General features: G+C 60.6%; 2 protein-coding genes across 2 annotated transcripts; one reads left to right on the plus strand and one right to left on the minus strand.

Moving 5' to 3' along the window:
• The first annotated feature begins 3,069 nt into the window (after nt 1–3,069).
• Nucleotides 3,070–14,897, plus strand: MAMDC4 (MAM domain containing 4). Its single transcript, XM_048056247.2, has 29 exons — nt 3,070–3,222; nt 3,866–3,979; nt 4,074–4,247; nt 4,410–4,535; nt 4,776–4,921; nt 5,046–5,130; nt 5,388–5,519; nt 5,770–5,913; nt 6,475–6,569; nt 6,860–7,018; nt 7,718–7,802; nt 8,308–8,457; nt 8,608–8,721; nt 8,942–9,073; nt 9,247–9,377; nt 9,457–9,562; nt 9,921–10,037; nt 10,304–10,438; nt 10,597–10,727; nt 10,840–11,056; nt 11,324–11,461; nt 11,623–11,744; nt 11,885–11,975; nt 12,123–12,269; nt 12,702–12,836; nt 13,110–13,237; nt 13,323–13,437; nt 13,800–13,975; nt 14,589–14,897. The coding sequence occupies exons 1-29, from the start codon at nt 3,183–3,185 to the stop codon at nt 14,634–14,636; spliced, it is 3,633 nt and encodes a 1,210-aa protein (XP_047912204.2). The 5' UTR covers nt 3,070–3,182; the 3' UTR covers nt 14,637–14,897.
• A 1,208-nt stretch (nt 14,898–16,105) lies between these two features.
• Nucleotides 16,106–19,648, minus strand: EDF1 (endothelial differentiation related factor 1). Its single transcript, XM_066981014.1, has 5 exons — nt 19,493–19,648; nt 19,144–19,195; nt 17,900–18,060; nt 17,238–17,331; nt 16,106–16,678 (listed from the first exon to the last, which is right to left on the minus strand). Exons 1-5 carry the CDS (start codon nt 19,568–19,570, stop codon nt 16,617–16,619), a joined length of 447 nt encoding a protein of 148 aa, XP_066837115.1. The 5' UTR covers nt 19,571–19,648; the 3' UTR covers nt 16,106–16,616.
• Nucleotides 19,649–20,033: the final 385 nt, after the last annotated feature.

The raw sequence follows: 20,033 nt of genomic DNA on the forward strand, positions 1-20,033 counted from the left end.
TCTGTGTGTTCATGGCTCAGCTTGTTCCTGCATGTCTGGGGAGTAACTGGGCCTGCCGTTCTTCACAATGGGAGTGAGCCCCTGCGTTTCCATTTCTGCAGAGACTTGGAAGCAGCATCTAGGAGGCAGCAGGGTGCATGTCAGGATTAGCCTTGGGAGCAGCTGAGACATGGGGGGTGGGCTGTGAAAATAGTGCCTGTCCTCCAGCCCTGAGGATACTGAGCAACACGGGCCAGGAGGAGAGCTGTGAGGGAACCTCTTGGAGAAGGCAGTAGGTCTCCATGCCTGAGTAAGGGGAGGGCAGAGCAGGCACGCAGACTCCCTAGGCAGAAGGAGCACTGCGATAGCAGTGGCCCACGGAACACATCTATGTTCGTGTTCTGGCCCTAGCTTCTGGGACACTGAGGGTGTGGCTGCCAGGGAGCGTGGTTTGGAAGAACATGTCCTGTTCCCACCCAGGCAGGACACCTGGAGGTAGAGCATCCTCCTTGAGTTCAAGGGCAGCCAGTGCTGGCTCCTGCTCCTCGACGTTTCCCAGCTTGCTCTTCCAGGGGGACTCTGCTTGTACTTCCACGGTGAGGAGGATGGGGGTGGCGAAAGGCTGGGAAAAGCTGCTGGAGGCTTTGGTGGTGGGAGAGCTCAGGGGGTGGGATGCCCTATGGCTGTCTTGTACAAAGGCAGGGCTGGAGAAACCTTACCTTCCCAGGCAAGCCTTTGGCCTGCCCCCAGCCCCTGTTTCATTCAGCTGTGCTGCTGTGTGCGTGTAGTCCCTCTGCTGGGCTGAAGTTGGTGGTGAAGGCCAGGCTGCAACTGAGCTTTTAGTACTGGTCTTCAGCAAGTATGCTCCCAGCTGCATCCTGACTGCTGTCTGTGTGGCTCCCTGCCGTCCCCAGTTTGTGCTTTCAGGGGATGTGTGCGGCGTGGACAGAAATCAGAAGCACAGAAGGGTTTGGGTTGGAAGGGACTCTAAAGCCCATCCAGGCCCAACCCCTGCCATGGGCTGGGACCCCTCCTGTCAGCTCAGGCTGCCCCCAGCCCCATCCAGCCTGGCCTTGAACACCACCAGGGAGGGGGCACCCACAGCTTCTCTGTGCAGCCTGTTCCTGTGCCTCACCACCCTCAGAGTAAAAAATTTCTTCCTTATATCTAAATATAAAACTACCCTTTTTAGTTTAATGACATTAAACTTGTCCTATCACTACACTCCCTGATAAAGCGTCCCTCTAAGTCAGGGTTTGGCCCCCCTCACAAGGAAAGGATCAAACCTGATCAGAGAGGAGGAACAGAGCCCTGCTCACATCTTATAATCAAGGAAGACATCGACATTCAGATCTGGAGCACAGTGGCGCAGTGCCCTGGAAAAGCAGCTCGGGTGTTGATTCCTTCCTGGTCAGGAGAGTCCCATAGAGGAGATGTGCAGTGTTAGTGAGAGCTGACGTTCAGCCCTTGTGCCCCATGTCCTGCTTCGAACTTCTCATGTGCAATTGGAAAAAGTGTGCAATGATGGATGGGGGAGAGCTTCGTGGGCTCTCCCCCATCGCTGGGCTGGGCTGGGGGTGCTCCCAGCTTTGTCGCAGAGCCCACTGCCTGGCTGGTGGCTCAGGGCTGGAGCTGTCTCCTGGGGAGGATGGTGTCCAAACCTGCCATCTTACAAGTTGGGGGGTGGGGAGGGGGGTAGGAAGGGAGAACACCAGGAGCCAAGCCCAGGTTCCCAGGGCATGCACTAGGTTGCACTGGGCCCGCTCAAGACAGAAGATCATCCCAAGACAATCAGGGAACTGGACTACCTCTCCTATGGGGAGAGTCTGGTACAGCTCAGCCTGGAGAAAAGGAGGCTCAGAGGGATCTCATCAATGTCTATAGATACCTGGAGGGAGGATGCCATGAAGACAGAGGCAGGCTCTCATCAGTGGTGCCCAGTGCCAGGACAAGAGGCAAAGGGCACAAACTGGAGCACAGGAGGCTCCCTCTGAGTACCAGGCAGCCCTTCTGTGCCATGTGGATGGTGGGGCGCTTGCACAGGCTGCCCAGAGAGGTTGTGGAGTCTCCAAAGCTGCATGGACGTGGTGCTGGGCACCCTGCTCTGGGTGGCCCTGCTGGAGCGAGGGTTGGACCAGAGGGACCCAGAGGTGCCTCCAGCCTCAGCTATTCTTTGTAATTCTGCGTGAAGAGCTCTGCTCCCTGCAGGGCCTGGGTGATACCACCCAGCGGTCACGTGCACAGGGTCCAATTCCCTGCACGTGAATGGCTGTTAGACGTCAAAACCTGGGAGGGGGGCATGAGCGTCTTGCATCAGTAGGATGGAGGAGCACAGCTTCCCTTCGAGCCCCTGAATTGCTGAGGTTGGAGGCACCTCCAGAGATAGCCTAGAGCAACCCCTGCTCAGGCAGGGTCAGCTGCAGGGGGCTGCTGTATCCAGAGGGGTTTTGAGCATTCCTGCAGATGGAGACTGTGTAACCTGCCCGGGCAGCCTGTTCTCGTTTTGATGACCCTCACCATAAACAGGTTTTTTCTTAAGCTCGGGTGGCATTTCATGTATTGGAGTTTGCTCTCATAGTCCTGTCCCTTCCTTGGGCACCCTGCTCTGGGAAGAAGAGCCTGGCTGCCTTGTCTCCGTTCCCACCCACACTGAGCCTTCTCCAGGCCGAGCAGCTACACCTCTTGCAGCCTCTCCTCCTGCGAAGGATGCTGCAGTGCCTTCGTCATCTCCGTGGCCCCAGCTGGAGCACGTGCACATCTCTCCCCAGTGCTGAGCGGAGGGGAGGGCTCGGCCCTGCGGGAGACGCTCTGCCTAGGGCAGCCCCACAGCCTGATGCCTCCTTTGCCCGGGGCCCGTGGGCAGCTCCCGCTCAGCTCGGTGCCTTCCGGGGCTCAGCAGGGATCCTGCCCACAGCCTGAGGGAGCGGCACGCAGGGTGCCCTGACTGAGGTGGCTGCTCCGTGGGAGGGCACAGGGTTTCTCGCCTCCGTGTGTCCTCACTCACACTCAGAAAGAGTCAAGCCCCTTGTTTTACTACACCTGATGCAATTGCGCTGTGCGGCGGCACAGATAACGGCGGGGCTGAAGTCCAGAGTGCAGCAGGTCCTGAGGAACAGATTCCAGCCTGGGGCTCACAGCGTGGCCTCCCCCGGCCCCTGCCTTGCCTGCCTCCCTTCTGCCCTCGTCACATCCCAGAGGCTGAGATGTCTGGGCTCGCGCTCCTTGCAACCCTGCTGCTGCTGGGTGAGTTGCTTTCCCACATGGGGGCCATGCCTTGGGTCACACTTTGGGACGAGAAGGGGCCACAGCACTGCTGGTCCCGTCCATCCCTGCCCCATGGGAGTTGGGCTCACTGCCCCCCCCCCCCAAACACTGCTGCAGCTTTCCCAGCTGAAAAGGGGGACCCAGGGGACCCCTCTGTCAGGGTCATGGGGGTCAAACGGGGAATCCCTGGGGCAAGCACATGCTGGAGCTGCTAGGGACAAGTCAGCGGCAGGCTGGGTTTATGATAGCTTTCCTCAGCATGATGAGGAAGTGCTCGCATTTCAGTGGCAGCGCGGCAGGGCCAGTGCCATGGCCCTGACAGGTGGTGGTGGTGGTGGTGGGAGATGCAAACCACCGTGAGGGTGGGTGTGAGTGGGCAGGGATGGGGCAGGACCCCAGACTTTGGGGGATTTTGGTTTTCTCCAGGCCCTGGTGAAACCCCTGCCCTAGCTGCCAGCCCACCCAGGCAGTGGAGGGTCCCGCCCATGGAACAATGCTGCCAGGAGCCCAGTGCTCCCAACCAGCAGGGTCCCAAACTGAGGATCCTGCACAGATGTCCCCTGCTGTGGCCCCGTGCCTGGCTCCTCCATGAGGCTTTTCAGCCCCTTCCTCTCTCTCGCAGCTGGGACCATCCCCTCCAGCAGGGCCGCTGTTGTCAACAGCTGCAGCAGCACGGCCGAGCACCTCTGCAACTTCGTGTGCTATTGCAGTGACTGCTCCGATGAGAACCAGTGCGGTGGGTGCCTGGCGAACAGGCGATGGAGCTGGGGGCATGGCAGCTCCCTGGGGTGGAGCCATCCCTGCCCTGACCTCTGCCCCCCTGTCCCCAGGGTACCTGGGGGTCTCAGCTGCGCTGGGCACCCCCTTCACCTGTGATTTCGAGGAAGGTGACTGTGGCTGGCAGGACGTGAGCACCACAGCTTACAGATGGGTGCGGGGCTGGGCCAGCCTGGACAAGTGGGGCACGGGGCTCCACTCTGACCACACCGTGGGCACAGACAGGGGTAAGTGGGATCTGCTCTGTGGGCACCCACAGCACCGCGCCTCCGGGCTGAGGGTGCCCTAAGGTTGCCAGGGCTCCTGTCCTGGCAGGTGCAAGGGCATTGCCCACAGGAGTGATGCTGGCTGCAGCTCTGGAGCCTCTCGCTCTGCTCTGGCCTCCCCAGGGTGGTTCATGGTGACAGTGTCCCCACTGGCAAAGGCCACAGCTACCGCCTGGCTCAGGTCACCCGTGATGCGGGATGTGGCTGCCACGTGCGAGATCCGGGCCTCGTACCACCTCTCTGGAAGCGGTGAGTGCAGCTGGGTGCCCACAGCTGGTACCAGGGCAGGGAAGCGGCCATGGGGGCAGTGATGGACAGAGCCACTGGCACCTCGAGATGGGTCCCTGCCATCCCACTCGCCTCTTCCATGCCCCGCAAGCAGAGCTGGCAGGACCCTGCTTCGGTCCCCAGAGCTGTCAGGATCTGAGCCACCCCGCGGCCACCCCGGGGTGCCCACTGACAAGGGCCACATCTTGGGGCTCCCTGCAGGGCTCAACCAGACAGCGTGGCCGACGCTGCGCCTGGCCATAGCACTCAGGGACAAGGTGGTGGAGCTGTGGCAGAGCCCCCAGCATGGAGCCGAGGGCTGGCACCAGCTGGTGGCGTACACGGGCCGGATCACGGGGCAGTTCCAGGTGAAGAGTTAGGGCTGGAGGGTGCTGGGGTCTGCCTGGCCTCCATGGGCTGCACCGGGAGCAGAGGCTGCACCGGTGGCTTGGGCAGATGAGCAGTTCACCCAGCCCTCGCCTCTTGTTGCAGCTCACCTTCGCCCTGACGCAGCCACCCGCGCGTGGGGCAGTGCTGGCACTCGATGACATCGTCTTCAGGAACTGTGGCTTGCAGAGTGAGTCTTGTGGCTGCTGGGATGCTGCAGGATGGCACCCCAGGGTGGCGGTTCGGTCTTTGTGCTCTCTGCGAGCTCTCCCACTGCCCAGGGTGTCTCAGGGGTCACCTGCCCCAGACAGGGCACACAGTGGGCAGAGGGAAGCCATGCCTTGGATGGAGAGAGCAACCCAGGGAAAGACAGAGTGGGGAGCACAGCACAGTGGGGTTTTGAGCTCCCTGTGGGGGCCAGCGAGGTGCTGACACCATGTCCCACAGCCCCAGCACCTGGGCAGCAGGCCTGCGGGGCGGAGGAGAGATGCAGCCAGGGCTCCTGCCTGGCACCGAACCGCTTCTGTGATGGCACCGACGACTGCGGGGACGGCTCGGACGAGACTGTGCAGCGTTGCCGTGAGCATCTCCAGCCCCAGGGTGTGGGGGGGGCATGGATGGGCAGAGGGTCTGACCCTGTGGGGCCATGGGATGGCACAGGGCTGGCATGGGTTGTTCCAGCACCGCCCTGGAGCTTTACAGCTGCAGGGGCAAATTCACCCAGCAGGCTTTGTCATGGGGAAACATCAACACAGCCCATCATGGGGCCTCCCCGCCTGGGCAGCGCTGGGCCCCCGTCCCTGTGTCACTGCTCTCGCTCCCCCCACAGAGAACTTCAGGAAGTGCTGCTTTGAGACTGATTTCTGCGACTGGCTGGAGGCTGGGCAGCCGACGTGGGAGAGGAACACAAGCATGAACTTGAGTGCCACATACGGCATCCCCACCCGGGACCACAGCACAAACAGCGCAGCGGGTACGTGCTGGGTAGTGGGATCTCCTGTGAGCCCCACCACAGCCCTTGGGATGGCACACTGGGGAATCCAGCCACCTGCCAGCCTTGGCATCACTGGCCCCAGCATGGAAGTGCCCTCTGGCCCCTGCGATAACAGCATGCCTAGGCTCAGCTTGAGGCTGCACTGGGAAAACAGCCTCTGTAAACAGTGAACACCTGATGGCTCCCCTGGGAGAGGTTTTGCAAGCATGGCTGGAAACCTTGCAGCAAGTCAGCACTGATAAGCAGCCACCCTTGCTGCTCCTGGCAGCACCGGCTGTCTTCTCCTGGGCCCTCTGGTTTTCTTTTGCTTTGTGCCTTGGCAGGAAAACAGCTCCTTGGTGAACACCAGGGGAACCAAATTGAAAACTGTGATGGCAGGGCCGGGGCGGCGCGGGGCACAAGCTGGGAATGGTTGTGCAGGGCACTGTACGTGCTGCCTGTTGGTCCCAGCCTCCCCAGCCCCCGCTGCCACACCTGCTCCTTCTGCGTTTGTACCTGCATGCCTGGAACCACTTGGCTCCATCTCAGTGTCTCCCACAGGCTATTTCCTCCATATCAGCAGTGCCTCAGCTGCAGGGTCCAGCAGCACGGCCAGCCTGAGCATTTCCATCATCCCCTCCAACAGCTCCTGCTACGTGAGTCACCGTGGGTGCATGAGTGCAGGGCAGGGGACAGCAGCCCCATGGGCATGGCAGCGGTGAGGGGTGGGTTCCCCGTTTGCAGGGGGCACCACATGGGGCCAGGTCTGCCTTGGCCCTTCGCCTGGGGAGAACAGCAGGTTTGGGGGTGGTTGGTGGCATCCCCAGCACCCGCTGGGAGCACTGAGCTTCTCCAGCCCCACCTCTGTGAGCATCCCATGGGGCGTGGGGGCTCTGTGCTCCTTCTCAGCTCCCCGGGCTTGCTCACCGCCACTCCCCGGCTCCAGCTCGTGCTGTACTGCCACCTCCATGGCTCGGCCACCAGCAGCCTCAGCATCTCCTACATGACCAACACCACTGAGCAACTGGTGAGAGAGAGGACAGGGGACACGGGCAGCTGCTGGGTCCGGGAGAGAGTGGACTTCAATGTGACAGAGAGCTTCAAGGTGGGCTGGGGCTGTACTGGGTGAGCTGGGTGCCCAGAGCCTCACTGTGCCCAGGGACCTTGCTGTGACACTGCCTCAGCCCTGAAAACCCGACCCCAGGGCAGCCTCCACCAGCCTTGCTACAGGGCAAGGGGCCGCCCCCAAGCAGGTTGGCTGATCTGTGGGCCCTCAGTATGCACCCATGGTACCAGGGGTAGTATATGGACTGGGAACCAGAGGCCAGAGCTGGGCCTCCTGGTGGTGGCAAATACCACCCTCATGTCCCCTGTGTCCCCCACTTCCAAATGCCCCCCAAACCCAGGGACCATCCTGATTCTTCACATACCCCATGTCACCCAACATCTTCCCCCAGCCCATCTGCTGTCCCCCATGGCCACCCATACGACCCAACCCTCTCCCAGTTGCCTGTGGAGGGCACTCTGATGGCACCCCTGGGCAGCCGCAGGCCATGGGGCATGTACAAGGGCAGCACCATTGCCCACGCCCCGCCATCCCACCCCATGCACCCCTTCCAGACACAGCAACACCCTTGCTCCCGTGGATCCCCTCCCTGGGGGTGCGAGTGCTAGCTGATCAGAGGGGCTGGGTGTCCCCCATCCCACGGCTCCCCAGCGTCCCCCCATTCCCAGCAGTGTCACACAGCCCCTCTGTGCTGTGCAAGACCCTGTGCCAACCTGCCGGCATGGTGCTTCCCTGCAGGTGCTGATCAAGGGGGTGGCCAGAAGTGGAGGGACCGTGGCCATCGATGACCTGTTCCTGTCTCCAGGCTGTAGTCTACATCCGGGTGAGCTTGGATGCGGGCTGTGGCTCCCAGGTGCCTTCTGGCCATGTCACCATCACTAGAGGACTTGCCTCAGGGTCTGCCTGTCTTCTACTTATCACGGTGGCCATCCTGGGCACAACGTAGCAAGCACTTGCCCTGGGTACCACAGCCTGGAGTGCCTGGTGTCATGGTCCTGCACCTGTGACACCCCTGCCCCAAATCCTCCTTACCCAGCCATATCACACACACAGATACCACTGACAACTACCAGGTCCCCTTTGTTTGGAGGCAGCACCAGTGCAGGGCTGGGGGACATGGAGAACTAGGGAGGTGCTTGGGGCCAGCGGTGACCGTCTGTGGGGACAGACCAGTAGGGTTGTGCCTGCACAGGGCTCTGCTGCCATGGCCGGGCTGTGCTGGCAGGGGACACCTGGTGGGGCTACAGCTGGAAGCGGCAATGCCTGGACCCAGGTCTGGCCTCACACCCTGCCAGTGCTGCACTCCAGCCTGGGGCTTTCACCATCAGATCCGTCTCCGACGGCGCTGCCAGGCCAGGACCGTGCCGGCACCTGCACGGCCAGGGAGTTCACCTGCGATGATGAGAGCTGCATCAGCAGCGAGCTGGCCTGTGACTTTGCCAAGACGTGCACTGATGGCTCTGATGAGAAACTCTGTGGTGAGTCTGTGGGCGGGAGCTGGGCACCCAGCTCCCCATGCCCAGAGTCACTGCGGGGCTGGGGCAAGGGGACCCGGGGCACCCCCAGCTCGGTCTGGGGCAGCCCAGGAAGCTCCATGGTACCACAGCGCCGATCGCTTGGTTTTGCAGGAGCCACCACCTTCGAGGAAGGGGACGGGGGTTGGCATGATGTCAGCGTGGGTCGGCTGCGCTGGGTCGTACAGAGGGCCACGGAGCCCAGAGCCATTGCCCTCGTGGGAGCAGGTGAGGCCATTTCCACTGCTTGAAATGGTGCTCGTTGGTCCCCAGCACCATGGGGGCTCCCAGGGTGCAGAGCCCCCTGCCCCTGCTCCTGCCCCTGCTCCTGTTCAGACAGATGGAAGCCGCTGTGGGAGGGGGTTGGGGTGGTGCCCAGGCAGGGTGCCAGAAGCAGGGTGCTCTCCTGTGGCTCTGCCCCAACCCCTCAGACTGTTTCCTTGTCCAGGGGCTTTCCTGGCCCTCCAGGAAGGAGAAGGACAAATGGTGGCTCCCGCAAGGGCACGCACGCCTCTGCTGGGCCCCTCTGGCCCGGCCTGCAGCATGGAGATGAGCTACCGCATCCAGAGCGGCCCCCAAGGTAGCCCCTGCCTTGCCTGGGGTCAACTGCCAGACACTGCTGTCCTTCCCAGCCCTGCTGTCCCCCATCGCGCTGCCTGGAGCTGGGGGCGTCCCCGTTCCCTGCAGCTGCAGGCTGGGTGGGTGGTGGCCACGTGGGTCACCTGTGCCCCCAGCACCATTTCTCATGCCCAGGCTTCCTCGCTGTCAGCGTCGTGGACCACACCACAGGCATGACCCACCTGGCCTGGCACGTGCGGGGGAACGGCAGCATGGCCTGGGGACGTGCCCGCGTCCTGCTGGGAGAGAGGGCCCGGCCCTTCCAGGTACAACCAGCCTGGCCAGTGGCAGGCCGGGCAGTGCTGGTGCCACCAGCAGCCCGGGGCTCACCGCAACCACCCCCAGGTCGAGCTGCTGGGGCTGGTGGACCTGCAGGACCCAGCAGACGCCGCCATCGACAACGTGACATTCGTGCAGTGTGACCCCGATGTGCTGCCCCCAGGGGCCACGGGTATGTCAGAGCATGCGGGTGCCTTCCTCTGGGCGTGGTGGGCAGGAGGGGACCCTGCCCAGAGCCACCAAGCCGCTGGGAGGTGGGTGCTGCTGCCTGGGGGCTGCCAGGTTGATCCTCACCTGTCCCCACCCCAGGGACAGGGCCGCAGCCGCGCGAGCCCTTGGCCCAGAGCACACATCCTGCCCCCTGGCATTTGCCACCCCCAGGAGCATGGGGCAAAGCTGGGGAGTGGGGCGGGGAGGGGGGGTCGGGGAGCAGCTGTGCTGGGCAGGGGAGAGGGACATTTGGGGAACCTGTTTGCTTTCGGGGTTCTTTATCCACACCACCCTCCCTATGGTCACCTCTCTCTGGCCAGAGCTGTCCTGCAACTTCGAGACAGGCCTGTGCGGCTGGTACCAGGATCAGGCCAGCGACTTCCAGTGGGTCCACAGCACGGGGCAGGGGCAGGGCTCTGACCACACCACTGGCTCGGGTAAGGGGCCAGCTCCTCTCCTGGGGGCCAGGCCAGCTGGGGGGACCCTGCAGCCCCCTGTCCCCAGGGTGGGACGTGCTCTGCGCACCCTGAGCAGCACTGGGAGCCCCCCTGCATGTGGGACGGGCTCAGCCATGGCAGCCCGGGGCACCCAGACCCAGGGCTGGGGGCATGATGAGGCCCTGGCAGTGAGGGCAGGACAGGTGGGCGCAGCATAGAGCGCCCATGCCTGTGCCCCATCCACCCTGGCTGTTCCTGATGCTCAGGCTATTTTCTGGCCGCGAACCCCTCGGCACCATGGAGCCGTGGTCAGCGTGCGCAGCTCATCACCTATGGCCAGGAGCCTGCCACCACCCCACACTGTCTCACCTTCTGGTACCGCCTGGCCGGCCCGCAGATCGGTACGTGGCCCTTCGCATCCTCACCAGGATGCTCCAGCCTGGGTATTGCTGAGGAGTGCAGGGTCCCGGTGGGGTGCAGGACAGGGCACCTGGGGCTGTGCAGTGCTGCAGCGAGCCTGGGCACTGGGGCCGACTCCTCAATGCTCCCCTCTGCCCAGGCACCCTGAACCTCAAGCTGCAGCTGGAGGGAGCAGAGGAGACGGTGCTGTGGACCCAGCGGGGGACCCAGGGCAGCCTCTGGCACCGGGGGCTGGCCACACTCCCTGCCACGGGACGGCAGCGCTACCGGGTGAGTGAGGCCCGCGGGTGCCTGGCGGCGTGGGGCTGTGCTGTGCTGTGGTCCCTGTGCTGTGGGGCGCAGCCGGGCCCCTCTGAAGCTGCTGTCTTGCCCCTGGCGGCAGCTGGCCTTTGAGGCCCTGCGGGACGGCTTTGTGGGTGATGTGGCGCTGGATGACCTGTTGGTGACGGAGGGCACCTGTGGGGCCGAGCTCTCCTGCTCCTTTGAGGCAGACGCCTGTGGGCTGACGGGCAGCAAACAGCCGACATGGCTGCGGCAGAGCAACAGCACCGGCACCATCGCTGGCCCCCCAGCCGACCACACCACCGGCACTGCTGCAGGTAACGGGGCCATGGCTTCATGGGGTCTGGGGAGCTGCCCTGCTCACCTCTGCTGCCTGCATGGCCACAGGCCTTAGCCCCCCCGCCATCCCCTGCACCCTGAGAGTGCTGCTGCTTCAGCATAACAGAAGCACTGGGTACAGCACTCCCCAAGCCCAGGGCTCCTCAAACCCATTTTCCCAACCCCAGGGCTCCCCAGTGACCCTCAGAAGGGCCGAGCAAGGCGGGGGGGGAGGTGTCACAGCATGGGGGCTTCTCTCTCAACAGGGCATTACATGGTGGTGAGCACCAGCAAGGGCTCCCTGCCCATGGGGCATAAGGCCACCCTCACCTCTGCACCATACCAGCCCTCTGCACCCGCCCAGTGCCTGGCCTTCTGGTACCAGCTGAGCACCGGAGACCCAGGTGAGCCCCATGTCCCCCTTGCCATGTACCGCAGGTCAGCACAGGATGCTTGGGTCCTGTGGGGCAGCTCCCGGTGGGTAGGCACCAAGGGGCCAAGTGCTTGCTATGCACCACACCGCGGCACAGCATGCATCCAGCATTGCGGCCGGGTCCCTGGACAGGTTCTCTCAGCATCCTTGTGGAGGAGAGCGGGGTGCTGAGGAAGCTGTTCAGCATGAGCACAATGGAAGGGGACACCTGGCACCGCAGCCACGCCACTGTCCAGGCAGATGGGGACTGGAAGGTGAGGCAGGGCCCAGGGCACCTCCCAGCAGGGTTGAAGCTGCAGGAGGAAGCAGGCGCTGGGGTGACGACGGGTACGCTGCTCCAGCTCACTGCCTGCACCATGGCAGCTGCCAACCTTCGTGTCCCCACTCCCCACAGGCAATATTTGAAGTGGTAGGAGCCGGGGGTGACCATGGATACATCGCGCTGGATGACCTCCATGTGTCTGATGGAGCCTGCCCTGAGCCAGGTGGGAGCCCGTGCCATGGCAGCAGCATGGCCAGGCTGGGGTCTGAGGCACCCCATGGGGACATGTGGCTGTGGGAATAGGGACAGCCCATCCCATCCACCACCACCCATCTAGTGGTGCATGCGTCTCAGCCCGCATTTCCTACAGTATCCTGTGACTTCGAGCTGGACATGTGTGGCTGGAGCAGCCCCGCGGATGAGCGCCTGCACGGCTTCGCCTGGGGCTGGAAAAGTGGGGTCCCCCTGGCCAAATACCCCGGCCCCGAGCAGGATCACACTCTGGGCACAAAAGATGGTAGGAGACACCCCTCACCCCCGCCACCCCACCCTAGGGTGCCCTGGCATGGCTGGGAGGGTCAGGAGGAGCTGGGGATGGAGGAGGTCACCCATGAATGTCCCCTCCACTTCATCCCAGCCCTAAAGTCTTTGCCCTTGTCAGCTCTGTCCTTGCCCCAGGCTTGGACTGGTACGAGACCAGGCAGAACAGACCCCATGAGGGGCAGATGCCCACCCAGGTGACAGCACAGCGCCACGGTGGGCCCCAGCCCTGTACATGGAGGGGGGATGGCTGGCTCCATGGCATCCGCATGGCTTGGTCCCAAAGGCAGCAAGAAGCAGGACTGGGGGGGGTCGGGTCTCAGGGCATGTCTCAGGAGCATGGGGAGCAGGAGGCGCTGGAAGGGCCGCAGGACAGGGGACACCCTGCGCTCTGTCCCTGCCCCTCCAGGTCACTACGTGCACTTTGACACCCGCGTGCTGGGTGCTGGGGGCACCACTGCCCAGCTGGAGAGCCAGCACCTGCCCGCCACTGCCGATTCCTGCCTGCGCTTCTGGTACCACATGGACATCCCGGAGCACCTCTGTAAGTGCTGCCCCAGCGGGCTGAGCAGCAGGTGCTGTCCCTGCGGAGGGTGGCTTCAGCCCACGGTGGGGGGGGGGGGGGGGGGCGTTGGGGGCTCAGTCAGGGGGCTGCAAACCCCCTCCCTACCCTGTGTGTGTGTGTGTCTTGCTGGGTGCTGCCCTCGCAGCAGAGGGTGGCACAGATAGAAGGGCCTGGCTGCTCTTGTGAGCTTTGAGCCGTCGTTGATATGGGGGTGCACCCCCCCCCCCCCCAAACCCCCCCCGCACGTTGCAGCTGACGGGGAGCTGCGGGTGAGGCTGCGGAGTGCATCAGGGCTGCGCACAGCCTGGAGCGTGGCAGGACACCCAAGCCGGGGCTGGCAGAGCAGCACAGTGCCCGTGCAGAGCCCCAGTGAGTTCCAGGTGAGCGGGGCTGCGCCGGGTGCCGTCTCAGGTTGCTGGGTGCTCTCCCTGCGCATCACCCCCACCGACCTGTCTTCTCTTGCAGATTATCTTTGAGATCACCACGCGGATGTGGCCAATGGAGGGGACCGTGGCGCTAGATGACATTGAGTACAGTACCACTGGAGGCTGTGATTCCAACCCGGAGACACAGGGGAAAGGTGTGGGGCAGCCCCAAAAATCAGTATCTTGTGTTCTTTGGGATTGTGGCCTCCGCAAGCCCCCAGAGCACGTGGGGCACAAGCAGCTCGCGCACGGCTGCTTCCAGCCTCAGAGAAGGGGATTTGACCCTCCCCATGGCAGCTGGGCAGGGTGCTGCTATGAAGCAGTTTTGTGCGGCAGGGAGGGCTCCCTCTGGCCACACGTCCTGCCAGCTGCAGAGGCTGGATGCAGGCTGCCTTTGGCACGGTGTAATGGGGGAAGGTGAATCCTGCGCCACCCAGGGTGCTGGCGTTTTGGCTGCAGCTCGAGCCGGCTCTTCCCAGCGGTGGTTGAGACTGGCAGCATCTCCTTTCCCTTGCAGAGGAGTCTTCCCGTGGCTTTGTGGCAGAAGTGGTGCTCAGCCTTCTGCTGGTCATCCTCATCCTGGCACTGGCAGTGGCCGGCAGCTGGTACTGGCTGAAGAGGAGAGGGCAGGGGAGCAGGATGGCAGCAGAGAGCAGCACTCCCCAGGGCTTCGACAACATCACTTTTCGAGATGTAAGGAGCAGCCCTGGCCCTCAGGATGAGGGTGCAGGACTATCCCATTTGCCCAGCTGCCCCCAACAGCAAAAACAGCCTTTCTTAAAAAGCTCAGCAAATTCTAGCAGGCACCTAGTGAGCCTGCAATCTGCTAACACATCAGAGAGGTGCAAAGGGCTCTGCTTCTTATCTGGTCACTGGCAAATGAGTGACCCTAGAGCTGTAGGACTGACCTAGATATTTTGCTGCTGTGATCAGGCATCTGCTACAGAAACAGCTGAGGCTGCAATCCTCCTCCCCAGGGCCCTGCTGGGGAGCAGGTCATGCAAACATTGCTCAACCTCTTCTAGCCAGGAACTTCAAACCTAGAGGGGCAGCTTAAACTACGTTCAGTTTCTTTCAATGAGTTTGCTGCCATGCTGTCCCCAGCAGAGCCACTGACCTCTTGCAGCCATGCCAGGGCTGATCTCAAAGGACAAGGAGCCCACCCAGACTCACTGGGCAGTTTTGTCTGCTGGGGTTCACGTGTGCTGGCATATGGGTTATCCCCTCCACAACCTGGAGGTCCTTGGATTTCCTATTAGACAGCCTACACTTAATGGAACCAGCTCACACTGAGCTTTCTTTACAGGACAAGGTCATTATATCGCCAGTGCAAAAAGAGGGGGATGAAGATTGAATTAATAAGCCAACAACACTCTTTGCCTCCTCGTGCCTGCGAGGCACACGTGGGGCAGAGCATCCTTCCAGCAAAACCCCCCGCTCCGTCCAGCTCGCAGCCTCGCCCAGCCCCAGGCGCCCTCGCTGTCCAACATCCTGCACTGCAGAGCTGTAGCGGGCACCAGCCCCAGGGGCACAGCTCGGATGCTTCCTCCACTACCTCCAATGCTGCGCTCGGGAAAAGCACTGCTGTCTTTTGTAACATGAGCTTTCTGTACCACACCGAGACAGCGTGACGTGCCTGTGCATTGACAGACCCAGGGAGCAGGGGTTTCTCGGGGCAGGACCAGCCGTCCTTGTGTGAGCAGGGTCCTGGCAGCTGCCCATTTCTCAGGTGGAAGGGGGCAGAGGGCACCATCCTGCACCCCTCCAGGGGTGGGTGCTAGCATCCGGCAAAAGCAGTTTCCCACTCCCAGGATTAAGCAGAAGAGCACAGACCCGTCAGCTCCCAGGGCACAGAAGCGCCTCGCCAGCACGGCAGGGCTGCGGGGGCTTTGGGTGGAGGCGGTCGGGCAGGGAGCAGGGTGGGCAGCACCACACAGCACACCTGCCAGCAGCCAACAGCTCCGACCCAGCTGTACAGGCACTCACCCACCACGGGATGGCCCATACTTGTTTTGAGGGCTCCTCGTAATTTGCATTTAAATGACAATGGAAAATGCAAGAGAAAAATCCTCCCCAGGCACAGACTGGGCTCAGGGCCAGGTCAAGCACTGCTGCAACCAGACCATGGGAGACCATTGCCCAGGACCACTCTTCCCCCCCTCCCCAAGCTTACAGAACAATTTAATACTATCGCCCCAAGCAAGCCCTTACCAAGTCTGCCAAATAAACGCAACAACAAACCAGTTCAGCCTCTGTGGAGGTAAATAGCTCATTAGCAAGCCCGGTCTCTTTAAACTGCCACAGCTTGGCTGAAGGGAACATAGCATGCCACTTACGCGATTTGTGGCAGAAGCCTGCTTTTCCTCTTGTCCTGCTACAGACAATTAATTCTCCCTTCAGCTCTGTCCCACTTAGGGACAGTCACGCCACACAATCATGTTGAGCAGAATCCTTAAAGCTCCACCACAGCTCCCGTCCTGGCAGTGCTCAACAAGAAGGGTAAAAAGAGGATATAAGGAGGGCTCTGGCTTCATATAAATACCCCACTGTCTCTGCAGTCGTCTTGCTTTGTACAATGCCACAGACTCTACTCACCTTCTCCGCACAAGACAAAAACACGGTATTGATTTAATCTCTGGGACTTAAGCCAAAGCTGCAGTCCTAATCAACAAGGAAAGAAGCAGAGCAGCTAGGAAGGCTGCGACCACCACCTGTTACCCTAGATGCTCCAGGCAGTCCCACTGCACTTCCAGAAGAAGTGCACCAGTCACAGCCAACAACAAAAACTTACTGCCAGCTGGTAAGCATGAAGCAACTACCCCATGCAACTGAAGGGTATCAAACTTTATTATAGATCTCTTTAAAACAGGCTGGAAGGAACAAAGAAAAAACGTCATTGCAATGCAGTGACTGAGTCATCATTTCAAATGCAGACACTGATCAACCCTCAACTCTCCCAAATTATTTATATATAATATATCCCACCCTTCCCCAAAATTGTTCCAATTAAATTATCACATTTCAGACCACCCCAAGTGTCTTAACATTAGCTGCTTCTAAACACCAAGACACACACGTTTTGTGGCAAATTAGATGCAGTATTTTTTTGGGTTTAGTTCCTCAAACTCTGGAAAGGAGGAAGGAAAAACAAAATCAGGACAAACGCTTCTTTAAGGTTGCCTTTTTACAGCAGGTACAGATTCTGCAGATTTCCCCCCCAAAGCAAGTCTGAAACCCTCTTGTTCAGCTTGGCAATACGAAGAGAGATTCTGGTGGTTAAGGAGAACCAGCCAGACGAGATCAGTCTGAACAAACTGATTTCGAGGCTTTGTTGTCACTTCCCTTTGGGGCCAGTTTCGAGTGGTTTTCCAATATCCTTCCCACGCAGTTTAAGGCCTGGAATAAGACAAAGGAAACAACCATCAGCTGCTGTGCACTTGATCATTCACCTGTAAAGAAGAGAGTGTCCAGAAAAGAAGGCAGGGGAACCAGATTTAGGAAGAATCCTACTTTAGTTTGTAGCAGCATCAGAAAGTTACAGAAAAGGCTCTGATTTTGCTTGTGCATTGGCTGTGTTCCTAGCAAATGGCGTTTGAACAGGAGTAGGAGACCCACATTGACTCCAGGGGTGGCAAGATACTTTCCTGAGTTAACATCAGACCTTCTAGGGACATAGCGTATCACTGATTCTGGGGGGACTGTATACAAGAGAGGTCCCTGGGGCACAGACCCACACACAAAGACGGAAAACAAAGGCAAGTAAGAGCTTTGAGTTCACAGTTCCAGATCTTAAGAGCACACAGTTTAATGACACAGTAACCATAATGGCCCACAGTCAGCACTTGTTCCCGACTGTAGGTGTAAACAACTTAAACAAAAACATCTCTTACTGAAATGTTGAGACGTTGAGAAAACTGAAAACACTGTCATTATTTTTGAAGTCTACTTGACTTACCAATGGCTCTTTCAATCTTGCCCATAACCTGATTATTGGGGATTGCTCTTCCTGATTCGTAGTCAGCAATAACTTGTGGTTTTTCATTGATTTTCTAAAAAGACATTACGTGTCTCAAACATTGGCTCCATACACAGTAAACGTTCAAAACCAGCCCCCCAGTACTCACACAGAAAAGATGCATCCTCTAATTCTGCCAGGATCAGAAGACAAAGTGCCCACTTCCAGGCTTACTGCATCATCCCTCTATCACCTCCCTTCACTATTTGAGTGCCACAGTGATGGCGACGCTCATCCTGGACAGACTTCTCTTAGCCTCCCAGGAGGAAAACCACTAAATACTGCTGCTCATTAGTAAAGCAACGGACTTCTGAACACAGTACAGAAGAACTCACATCCACACTGAGCTGATGGGAGGAGGGGCAGGGTGAAGCCTCTGACCAGCTCACCGGCTGTAACAGCTGCACAAATAACCCCCTAAGCCTACCTAACTCATTCTCTTGGAGGTCAGACAACAGAGATGCTGTATTCAAACTTCCTGCTCGTGATACCCATGGAGATACGGGAAAAGAAGTGTCCATCTTCACCTGCCTCAAGGTGCTTATCTATATTCATTCCCAGAGAGCTAGAGGGGAGGCCGGATAGCGCTGGGCAATACTTACTGTGGCCAAGTCCTTCTGCGTCATGCCCTTGCTCTGCCGACCCTGCTGGATTACTTTGCCCACCTCCAGGGGAACTCTGTCATGGTGCAGCTCTTCTGTTTCTCGGTCGAGCTTGGCTGTGTTCTTTGTAATAAAGTGTTGTTTGTTTTGGCCTGCTGCCCCTATCATTCAAAGCAAGAACAAAAAAAACCAAACACACACACACACAAGAACAAACAAAACAAGGCTCAGAGCTGCACCAAAAAAATATCAAAGCAGTTTTTCTGAACACCCAGCTGCCCAGGATCCCAGGGAGTTTTCACGAATTTCACGTGCCAACATCAGCAGGGACCTCAACCAGATCTTGCCTGCCTGCCGCAGCTCAGGGAACATGTTATCTTAATCCTATTAAATGCTGATGTCTAAACAGTCATTCAGAGCCCTCCCCTTTCTTTACTTCATATCTGAGTTTCATTCCAGCTATGCAAATTTTTGCTCTTGCTTGGGGTTTTAATAGTCAAATTTCACTCCATACACCCAAGTTTTTGCTACAGCCGGGAGGATTTAATACTGGAACTTGTACCTTGCTTGCTCAGTCACAAGGCAGCATGAATAACTAGCTTTTAGTCAATTTTCCGATGCCGTTTAGAATTAAACTGTAACCCCATTTAGCTTTGCAGAAAGCCTGGGGTTCAGGAATATGCTGTTGCTTTACCTCACGTTAATCAGAACGTTTTAGTCATAGCTCGGGCCCCTTCTCTAACATCAGCCTCTGAAATTCGGTGTCTTGAAAAAGCTGACTGAACCCTGTTCAAGGGTCATCTGTTCATTCCTTTACAGCCACCACAGTCTTTCCCGTGCGGTGTCCGATTTGTATCGGACAGCAGACAGGATTTTTTAACTGGTACGCTACGGGAAAAAGAGCGGTTACTGACATTTTTAAGTGTATGCTATCAGCAAGAGAACTAGCTGCGAACGGGGAGCTTAACCGGGGGCGTGTGAGCGCGAAGGCTCTTTCACGGGCTTCGCAGCCCTCGAACCAGCGACTGCCGTGCGTGCACGCTGACGGAGAGGGGCGATGCGTTCAGCGTCTCGGCCCGGGGACAGGCACCGCCGCGCACGGGCGGCTCGGCGCCCTCACGGAAGGCTCCGGCAGCAGCCGGCCCGTGACGCCGGGCTCCGGGGAGGGGGCGGCCGGGGGGCCGGGCCGGGCCGGGCCGGGCGGGCCCCGTGGGGGGCTCAGGGCGGCCGCGGGCCGTACTCACACTTCTTGGAGGTCTCCACGTCCTCGCCCCGCCGCTGCGCTGCCAGGATGGCCTGCGGGAGCAAAGCGGCCGCGCTCAGAGCTGGGGGGGGGGGCCGGGCACAGCCGTCCCCACGCGAGGCCCCGGGGCCGGGCGGCCCCGCCCCGCTCCTTGCATCAGCCGGGCCGCGGCGGGGCCGGGCGGGGGGGGCGGGGAGGGGGCGGCCGGGCCGGGGCCCCTCAGGGCCCCCCCCCTGAGGCCGCGGGGGCGCCCCCGCAGCTCCCCCCCACCCGTCCCGCCCCGCCCCGCCCGGTGCCGGCTCCGTGCCCCGCGGGGAGGCAGCCCCGGGCCGCGCCGCCGCCCCGCCGACCTGCTTGGACTTGGCCTGGGCCGCGCTGGGGCCCTTCTTGCGCAGCACCGTCACCGTGTCCCAGTCACTCTCCGCCATGGCGCCGCCGCCGCCGCCGCCCCGGCCGCGCCGCCCCCCGCAACGAGTGGGCGGGGCAGGAGCCCTCCGCCAGCCCGGCCCCTCCCCACCGAGGCGCCGCGCCCGCCGATAGGGCCGCGTTCACGTCCTTCAGGGAAAGCGGCCAGTCCGGGAAGGGGGGCGGGGCGAGCGCGGGGGGCGGGGCTGGGGGGCCGCAATGGGCTCCGGTAAAAATAGCGATTCCCTGGCAGGTGTGACGTCATCGCTGCTCATAGGCACAGAACCCCAACGACCAACCCGCTCGCGGATCTCATTGGCTAGCGCGCCCCGGGCTGGAGGCGGGCACGCATTCACTTTTGCGCTCTGAGAGGCTACCGCAAGTGCCAACAAACTCGACGCCAAGGGGGGATTGGCCGAAGCCGCAGCGCTGTCAGAATTACCAGCCAATAGCCGCGCCCGCGTGGCGGAGTGTGCTGAGGGCGGG

Source organism: Anser cygnoides, chromosome 20, assembly GCF_040182565.1.
Source record: "Anser cygnoides isolate HZ-2024a breed goose chromosome 20, Taihu_goose_T2T_genome, whole genome shotgun sequence".
In the NCBI taxonomy this organism is placed as follows: domain Eukaryota; kingdom Metazoa; phylum Chordata; class Aves; order Anseriformes; family Anatidae; genus Anser; species Anser cygnoides.

Coding starts and splice junctions, on each gene's coding strand:
- MAMDC4 (XM_048056247.2), top strand. CDS start 3,183: ATGTCTGGGCTCGCGCTCCTTGCAACCCTGCTGCTGCTGG. Junction 4,922..5,045: donor GGATCACGGGGCAGTTCCAG/GTGAAGAGTTAG, acceptor CTCTTGTTGCAG/CTCACCTTCGCCCTGACGCA. Junction 9,378..9,456: donor AGAGGGCCCGGCCCTTCCAG/GTACAACCAGCC, acceptor AACCACCCCCAG/GTCGAGCTGCTGGGGCTGGT.
- EDF1 (XM_066981014.1), bottom strand. CDS start 19,570: ATGGCGGAGAGTGACTGGGACACGGTGACGGTGCTGCGCAAGAAGGGC. Junction 19,196..19,492: donor CCCAGGCCAAGTCCAAGCAG/GTCGGCGGGGCG, acceptor TTGCTCCCGCAG/GCCATCCTGGCAGCGCAGCG. Junction 18,061..19,143: donor CGTGGAGACCTCCAAGAAGT/GTGAGTACGGCC, acceptor TTTGAATGATAG/GGGCAGCAGGCCAAAACAAA.